Genomic DNA, 9,160 nt, shown 5'->3' with positions numbered 1-9,160 from the left:
TTACTGAACTCGCTTATTTGTGAGTTCGAACTATCAGGTAAAAAAAAAAAGGCTAATCCTTGCTCATAAACTGTTTAAATTCGAATGTGAGCTAAGCTCAGACACAATGGAATTATTTAGGTGCCTTGATAATATATTTATCTCATTATCATACATTCACACACTGAAGGAGCATGCCAATAAGAAGTTATGCTGTACTTAGTGTATCTCTGATTTAATTATAGAAAAAAAAATATATCAAATAGTAACCTCTGCTATGTCTTGCATGCACAGCAGCTATATTGGATACTGAACTCAGGACTCAGGCGTTCCAGTGCTATTATCAATTTTAGAAGCCTCTTGTTGGATTACCTACTGGGAACTTTGACCCATAATTATACAGAGAGCACACAATTTGCAAGAAATGCAACTATATTGATGTTCTTTTAAATAATACAATACTTGTTTTTTTTGTTTTTTTCCCCAATGCAATAACCTGGTCTGTTTCAGTTTCCCATACCCAAACTCATAAGCACTAGGTCCTCTCAGGCAATAAGGGACCACTAACAAGTAATAAAGCTTGCACACCCGTCAGGCCAGGTCTGGTCTAATATGATTGGATATTACATGCAATCATGAGATTCTGCAGAAACATTTATTTTTAGGTTTAGTGTCTAATTTGATTCCATGCATATGCAAGTTTAAAGAATTACTATGATACTAATAAACCTAGTCTAAATAGTTCATCGACTATATTTGTGTCCCTATGCATGTGCTTCAGCGCGATTCTTCAATCAATATTCAACTGACGTGCTATCAGATGACTGGCGCAAAGGATGGACTGCGCCTTTAAGAGAGGCCAGAGGCGGAGCCAGTGCGTCTCCATGGTGTGGCGTTATAAAACGCTTCCCAGCACAACACCAGAGAGATCTAGAAGTGTCAAAGTAAAGCCGGAGCGCCGTCAGCCTGTAGGCGTCCTGTTGATGCATCAGAAATCTGAAGATTTTAACAATTCCACTAAAACCGGAGAAAAATAGCAAATCATTATAAGGAAAGAGGACTGTGCGCGTCAGACAGCGAGAGGGATTAGAGGAGTTATTTAGGTGAGTTTGTAATGTTATATTTCTTTTTGGGGAATAGCCTACTTGATGCAGCCTTATTATCACACTCTTTACCTCTATTTAATTTCATTTTTTTCATGTACTTTTTAACTAAACATACAAAACAAACGAAATTGGCGCAACTTTGAAATCCTACTTCTGACAAATAACTTACAAACAAAATTTATAATCACATGTTTTTTTTATGCCAACATAATAAAACAAGTGATTATTTGTTAATCGCTTATACCTATTTAAAGAAGCATTTAATTTAGGGGCTGCAGTTTTAGTTCCAGATCCCACCTATAGATAAAAAGGAAATAATACATTGTGTATCATCTCTCTGCTCGGCCTTGCAAAATATCTGCCCAGTGTTGTGGCGTGAGTCACCTGGCTGCTACAGGGCTTTTAACCATTATTATCTCAATCCGGTAAAGTGAGGGGGTGTGCGCGCTGTTTGCTTGCAGCACAGGTAGAGCGGGTATGGTTGCTCGGAAACTGCTGCAGGGGTGTCAGGAGCGGGGTGTGAACCGCTGCTTTAAACCTCTGACTTCTACTACCAGCTTTTAAAATCAAAGAGAATAACCGACCTATTATCTGTATTATTATGTATTTGTTAATAAGACTTTGTGGAACTCCCTATGCGTAAAAAGACCCACATGGTCAGAAGGTCAGAATTAATTGACTGAAAGAATTTCTCCTAAGGAAGGGGGGGGGGGGGGGGTACATCGTTTGTTTAATCATGTTGCCTGTAAATGCGCATGTGGTTGGCTGCCAGAATGGACAGTCTTTGCACCTGTTGCAAGAGGAAGCGCAAGCCTCAGGGGCTTCATTATCGAGGATCATGTTGCTTCCCGTCTCCGCCGAACCGAATCGACAGCTCAGAACATGAGGAGGAGGGAGAGGAACAGGGGGGCTGGGGATCCTGCATGCGTTGTTGGGCAGTTCGGCTCGTCTTGTTACCCCCCTGTGCTTCCTGTTGTTTTAGAGCTTTGTTTCTCAACAGCTGTCAGGTCAACACATAAATATGAGGCTCATGGAAAACAGGGGTCATCACTCCTTCACAAAGCAAGCCTGCTGTATAAGCAATCTTTGCAACACTTGGACTGGTGTAGGAACATGCACCAGTTGCACATAATAACTTCTATAATGTAAAGGTATTATAACAGAGTCATCAATGGTGCTAATTAAACTGGATTGTTGCACACATGCTTGTAATACAGATGCATAAAATAGGGTTTTCTTGGCTGATTTGATTTTATGTTTTGTTTTAGATGTAATTCCGTTTTTTTCCCTATATGCTTTAAATTAATTCTCTAAATAATGAAAATAAATTAAATCTGCTGCAAGCCATTTGATAGAGGTAGGAATTTCAATAATCTCCCCATTCATTTATCCAATTTCGTTTAGACCTATATTAGATTTATGATGAGTTTTCAGTGCTAAGGAAAGTAAAATTGGACAACGCCGATTTAGACTGGAGCATCTTTAGAATTTGGATGGATAAACAAACACCCTTAATTAAACTTGAAACTTCCTTACCATCACAATATTGCCGGATTTGGAAGGATGTGAGATTTTGAGAACTTCCATATCTGATATTTAAATGTTGTTACAGAAGCATGTAGAAAGCTGTTATTATTTATTAGAAGTGGCACACATAGTTTTGTACAACCTCTACTAGTGAACATTTTTTCTTAGTGTTGAAATCCATTAAATGGAGAAAAAAAAACATCTCTTGTTATATAAGTGTTGTTAAATGGCAATGCTAGTCGTGGTAGCAACACAATTGGCAAATTCTGCTATTTTTTCCTTAACTGCAAATGGAACATGATCAACTTGGTCAAGTAATTCCTACATCTGATATTTTGCTTTCCCACACAAGCCAAATACACATTGAATAAATAGGAACTATGTTTTCGGCTTCTTGTGACTAGGCTGGGGTTGCATACACATTGAAGCTGTTAGTAAGTAGGTAAATATTATTAATTGCATGTTTTCCATTGGTTATTGTAAACAGAACTTTGATCTTGATTGTGGAAAATCAAACAATATCCCTCCCTGAAGCCATGATCCTCAGTGTGAGAGTGGGGGTTTGTAAGGCAGCCTCAAGTTCACCTGCCAATATAGCTCCCCTACATATAAGACCGTATAAAAGTTGCAGGTGCAATATTTCTGTTTGGATTTCTGATGGTATCAATACAGTTTAAACAGCAGATAATTGTTAAACTCAACCTCTATTTACAAATAGGTTTCTTTTGTGTTTGGATGTATAGAACAAAGAAAAGGGCAATATTATCATCTTGCATTGGTACTAATAGTTCTAAAAAACCAAAATATTTTAATCTAAACATCTGAAATAATTAGTCATATCAAATTGTATTCCTGACCATCAATATGCAACAAACTTTGCAGAATGTCATTCAAAACTCCAAGATCCAACTTCCATAACAAATCAAAGGTATAATCGTCGTGATTTACTTTTGCTGGAAGGTCCCCCGAATCAGATTTTGTTTAGGAACTCATACAACCTGTCTGAAGAAGAGAAGGTTGTGTTGTTTTGGTAAAATATTGCAAAAAAGAAAAGTTAAGTTAAAAATGATCTATTGTTTATACATGATATGCTGAAATTGTAAAGAAACTACAAAAATCCAACAGCCATTCTGAGCACAACTCAACTTAAACAGTGACATATGTAAATATGGTTTCTTTGTCACACAAAAGCTGGATCAAGTTTTGCTCCCAGCGCACAAAATTGACCCCAGAAATATCAATATGCTGCAAGGTTTCCACCCCTCTGAATATTGTATTCATTGTGTGCTGAGGCCTCACACATACTTGACGACACATGCATTCAGGTCACTAGGAGTTCTTGCAACATCGAGCCAATCCGCAGTAACAGGAGGAGCCCCTTATAGCTTCCTATTCAGGAGGAGCAGGATTGCAGCACTGGACCATGAACAGTCAAGTTTTAAAATAAACTAGAACCATTGTGAAGCGCAGAAAAGAAAATTGAAAGTTGGCACTTGCTCTCAAAGCCACTAACTATCAGTCAAACATGGAGAAGAGACGGTGAATAAAAAAAGAGGTTTAATTAAATCTATAAACACATACTACATTAGCATAAAACTGTCATAGAACAAATTTTCACTTGAAAAATATAAAACAAAATCAATCAAGACTACCTCCACAGTTTCCAGATCTTAATGTAAACCTTTGATTCTTGTGTAAAGGTAACAAGTATTGCAGATGTTATGTTGCCTGAATTGATTATTTGGTTCCCAGAAGATTTCCTGAACTCCCAGTAGTACCTCCGCAAGCCATTAGTGAAGACCCCTGGTCTAGCTGTTTCCTTTTACCCCTTCTTTTTCCTCAGTCTTTATTTTCTAACCATCTTGCTCTTTGTGTTTTTTAGGTAGAGCGGAGAGGCAAGGGCAGCCAGCCGGGTGATCAAAGTGTTTCCTGGCTTTAATGCGATCCGACTGTGCCTGGAGCATGTCCACAGTGGGCTTGACTGCCCAGGAGATCTCTTTTCCCATAGAATACCCCTTCCTCCAGGGCAGAAATTGTCACAGCATGGCTGGATCCAAGCCCTCCTGGAGCTACCGCCATGAACCCACAGACAAGTGAGTGTTCAGCTCTAAAAGTCCATTGTGGGGCTTAGGTATTCTGACAAAATATGTTTAAGTGAAACTGTTTAGCTTGGTCTCATATTTATTGTGAACAAAAAGACGTATATCTGTGTCCTTAGAACTCCTGAACATCTAACATTCATCATGTTTTGTCTAACAGTTTCTACTTCAGCATGGACACACATATAGACCGAGGTTACCAAAGTCAGCAAAGAGGGTCACCTCAAAGTCATAAGAGTAAGTGCACATTTTTTTTATGTTTTAAATGTTTTCCTTTTGTGATTTATTTTTTTTCTTTTGAAAACACATTCCATTTTTTTGACATTCACTGATATTGACACATTTTATCTTCAAGTCTTGTGACACTGATTTATTGATTTCTGTGCTGTGTCTTTTCTTTGGTAGAGTCTAACAGCAGTCCTAAGTCTCAAAGATTACTTCCAAAGAAATCCCGACCCTCCCATCTGTCCTTGTCCAGTAGTGCAGAACCATCCACCCCAAGTCCTGCAGATGATGACCAGGTGGTTCCCTCATTTAAGAGGCTGTCCTTCTATGAGAGCAGCCCACCTTCAACGCCAGATAGATACTCAAAGCCCCTGCCGCCCATCCCACCACAAACGGACATCTCCGCTGAGCAGGCTATGGACAGCGAGGTGGAGTTTTTTACTAGAACGGATGACAGTTGTCGCCTTGTGTCCAATGAAGAGCAGTATTCCAAACCTTCTTTTCGATATGGACTCTCTAGCAGAAGGAGCTTGAGGGACCCCGGAAAAATAAACTATGGTTATAACGACGGACCTTTAGGACCACAAACTCAGCAGCAGCCCCAACCCCAGCACCACCAGACACATCCCCTGCATGAAGTGCGACAACAGCAGCGACAAGAGCCACCAAAGCATGTGGTCTGTCCAACACAGCAAGACAAAGCTCAAAGGAAGTTGCGACGTTCTCACTCTGGCCCGGCAGGATCTTTACACAAACCCTCTCTGCTGCGCCTTTGTCAAAAGCGTTACACCAATGGCACAGGTAAATCGGAGGTGCCACCGCCAATCCCACCCCGCAATGCCAAGACCGGGGACATGCGCCGCTGGTCAGCAGAGGTCTCGTCTGGGGCTTACAGTGATGAGGACAAACCACCCAAGTTGCCCCCAAGGGCCAGAGGCATCTCCCGAACACCAAGCCCATCCAGCATCCCCACATATGCAAACGGGATCATGCCCCCCACCCAGAGTTTTGCACCAGACCCAAAGTACGTCAGCGGGCGTTGTTTTCACAGACAGAACAGCGAGGGTTCTCCATGCATCCTCCCTGTCATGGTGGATGGGGAGACAAGCCACACACATTACTACCTTATGCCTCAGAGGTCTGCGTTTGCAGATTCAGATTGTGACTGCCACACCAAGAGGAAAGTAGATTTTGTTTAATTTGAGAGGTTCTGATTGAAGTAGTAGAGGGACTGTACCACTTCACAAAACAATGAAAGAAGACGCTAACAACCGTCTAACTGCTGCTTTTTACTGTTTTCTTTTTTTTTTTTTTTGGTTAAATACCCACACGTATTCTAAACTCACAGGGTATGTGTGTACTGTATACAGTTACTGTTAATGTTGAACAGCTATCACAACTAAGATGCATCATTGGACTAAAGATTGTGATCAAAAGCATTGTAGAGCTTATTTTTGATATGATCTTATTTCATAACATTCATTACTGTATTGTGTTTTTGTTTTAGCTGTGGTTAATGATGTGGTACAATCCGATGGTGCAAGCGGGCCTTGCACCTGATGTGCACAGTGTTTTGTGTTTAGAATGGTGGGGATGTTTTTTTTTTTTTTTATGTAATGCACATCGGGCTTTCTGTGATGCTGCTTTTGTATCTTGCAAGGGACAAAAGGTCAGTAAATGTAAACCATGTAACACTTAATATATGAAGTCTAAACCCAAGCCCAGTGAACTTTTTTTATTGAAATGAAGGATCCTAGCCAGCAGTGTGATGTTGTATTGCAGCATTTATGAAATGTAGTTCCAGTTCTGCTTGAGCCATGTTTTCTCCACATGGCATTTTGTTTCTGGTAGCTATTCTTGTTTCCAAAGGAATCTTTGGTGCAGCTTATATGGAGAAGTTGTCTGTTGATGAGAGTGTTTGTGTTTGTGCATGTGATATACAGTAGTTTAGAGGTGAACCTTCTGCAATATGTAGAGAATTCTCAATGCATCCTGTTACTGTGTGCTATTTTCTTTCCACGCACAAGTTCATTTACTTTCAGTCTGTTTCCAGGTCTGATTTCCTGCACAGCAATTGTGCTTGCTATACTCACATAAATTTCCTTGAACTCTTAAAGTAACCAATAGTTGCTTCTATTTGTGTACAGATATCTTTTTTTCCAAGTTCTCTGTCAGAAAATCAACAGAAAGACCCCCCCAAGTGATATTCAATTTGGCCTCTGCACTTCTAAAACATAACAAAAGTTCCAGGTACTGTTTGTCTGTTAGCACTTCTGCAACTTATGTTCAAACTTCCTGAACATGCCCATTTTAATGTTTGAATGCTTAAATTAGAAATTTATATATTGTATTTCGGCTGTATTTTAGATTTTGGGCAACAAATCCAAAAACAACTTCTCATCATTCTCAAATCTGACTATCAAGGCAAGATGAGCTCAGGGTTACTTATGGTTCAAGTTGTGAAAAAGTATTACCAAATGTTTCTATTCATTTAATGTTTCCTCTAAAGTTGTCCAAAGAGATGTGGTAGAAAGCTCAATGTATGACTTAGTTCTAACCGGATATCCATAAATGGGGTTTTGAATCAGGCAGGTTGAAAATCAGATAAGTCAGTCCAACCAGTTTATACAGATGCATTGCAGAGACAGCACAGGGTTTACCCTCCTGTCTGCTTGACACAGACTTTCCTGTTCTGCACATGCATTCCTAACCTTATGCGATTGCAGTAGGTGTGGCCTTAAAGACTTTGGCTGCTGGCAGCCAGGAAGAACGTATGAGTTTTATTGTCGTAGATTATTCACCAAGCACCCGGATGTTGTGAAAATTGTAGCGCATGCATAGAAGTAACCCCTTCAGTATCAAACATGGTGTTCAGATTTTTTGGAAATATAACCTCTGAGGTCAGTCAGTCATTGAAGTCTACTCTTCCTTCCTTTCTCCATCCTTTTCTTTCTCACAGGCTTTGCCATCCACAATGTTGCTTTTTGACCTAAAAATCTGAGATGTTTACATCACACACTATTTAATCTTAAGGTATTCGTTTGTCTTATGAGAAATAATGAAACTAAATGAAGACTAGTATATCAAGAAATAACTTCTCTGCTGTGGTTGAAATGAAATGCACTGGGAGAGTTTAGTATGCTTTGTACAGTATTTAACAATTCCATTTGTTATTTTGAATAGCGAAGTCTTTTAAAAGAAAGCCAAAATAAAATGACTTATTTATGAGGTTGCTTCAGTCTTGTTTCTTGAATCTGAGTGAACTCAGCTCCTTTCAGCTGTTTGGCCTGTTTTATCACCCACACGCCCTCATGCTGTGCTTTATTGTTATTGGCCTCTATCCAGAGAAAGAAGAGCGACAGGTGTACAATCTTCCTCTTCCTGGTTAAAATGCAATTTCCTCCTTGCGTGACTGCTTTGGTTCTCTCTGTCACCCAGCCTTGCAAACAAAAGTCTTTTTTTTTTCAATCCACTTAACATTGTTTTTTTTTTGTTTTTTTTCTTGTGTAGAGTACAGGTGGCTGACACATGGAGGTCAAATTTCCTTTTTTTTTTTTTTTTTGTTTTTTTTCTTGTGTAGAGTACAGGTGGCTGACACATGGAGGTCAAATTTCCCCTAACTAAGCAGCAAATCATCTGCTGTTATATTATACCCATTAAAACCTCTCAGCCAAGCTATAATTTGTGGTTCTGCAGATTAAGTGTTGGTTTATTTATCTATCTTTTCAACAAAGGATGGGAGCTTAATCCGTTCAGGTAATGCACAAACCCTTTCTCTTGCTTCACTCAGGCAACATGCTAGGCGACAGCATGAGCACCCACAATGAAAACCAAAGAAGCAAAGACTATGCGTTTGAAACATTAGCTATGTTGGAAATAGGCAGAGTTTATTATGAACTTCTGAATACTCAGGAAGAGGATTTTGGACCACAAAAAAAAGGATGTAAGGGATTTTGTTAGATTTATTTTCTGTCTTATTTTAAGAGGATGAGGGATATTTCTCTAATTAGTTAAGCGGGACAATCTATTTATGTTCGCTTTCTGTTTCCTTATTTCAAGCACAAAAATTTGTCATAACTTCTCTTTCACCACTAAGTTGTTTTACTTTAATTCAATTCCGTTGAGTGAATTTAGTTTAGGCATAACATTTTTATTCTAACCTTAACGTTCTTACTAATTGTCAGACAGGTGAAGCTTGTTCTCTAGATAAAAACTATTATAAAT

At 39.2% G+C, this 9,160-nt stretch overlaps 1 protein-coding gene across 1 annotated transcript; it reads left to right on the top strand.

Moving 5' to 3' along the window:
• The first annotated feature begins 907 nt into the window (after positions 1-907).
• On the top strand, positions 908-8,294 carry errfi1 (ERBB receptor feedback inhibitor 1). The gene is made up of 4 exons (XM_015379197.1): positions 908-1,082; positions 4,495-4,705; positions 4,872-4,948; positions 5,117-8,294. The coding sequence occupies exons 2-4, from the start codon at positions 4,551-4,553 to the stop codon at positions 6,133-6,135; spliced, it is 1,251 nt and encodes a 416-aa protein (XP_015234683.1). The 5' UTR covers positions 908-1,082; positions 4,495-4,550; the 3' UTR covers positions 6,136-8,294.
• Positions 8,295-9,160: the final 866 nt, after the last annotated feature.

This window comes from Cyprinodon variegatus, unplaced genomic scaffold (genome assembly GCF_000732505.1).
Source record: "Cyprinodon variegatus isolate N-32 unplaced genomic scaffold, C_variegatus-1.0 Scaffold186, whole genome shotgun sequence".
NCBI classification, from domain to species: domain Eukaryota; kingdom Metazoa; phylum Chordata; class Actinopteri; order Cyprinodontiformes; family Cyprinodontidae; genus Cyprinodon; species Cyprinodon variegatus.
Note: the sequence above shows the minus strand (reverse complement) of the source record. Positions and strands in the feature narration are given on the sequence as shown.

Bases quoted from the DNA above. Each gene is read 5' to 3' on its own strand.
- errfi1 (XM_015379197.1), top strand. From the start codon at position 4,551: ATGCGATCCGACTGTGCCTGGAGCATGTCCACAGTGGGCTTGACTGCC. The intron at 4,706-4,871 runs GTGAGTGTTCAG...TTTGTCTAACAG, and splicing joins CGCCATGAACCCACAGACAA to TTTCTACTTCAGCATGGACA. The intron at 4,949-5,116 runs GTAAGTGCACAT...TTTCTTTGGTAG, and splicing joins GTCACCTCAAAGTCATAAGA to AGTCTAACAGCAGTCCTAAG.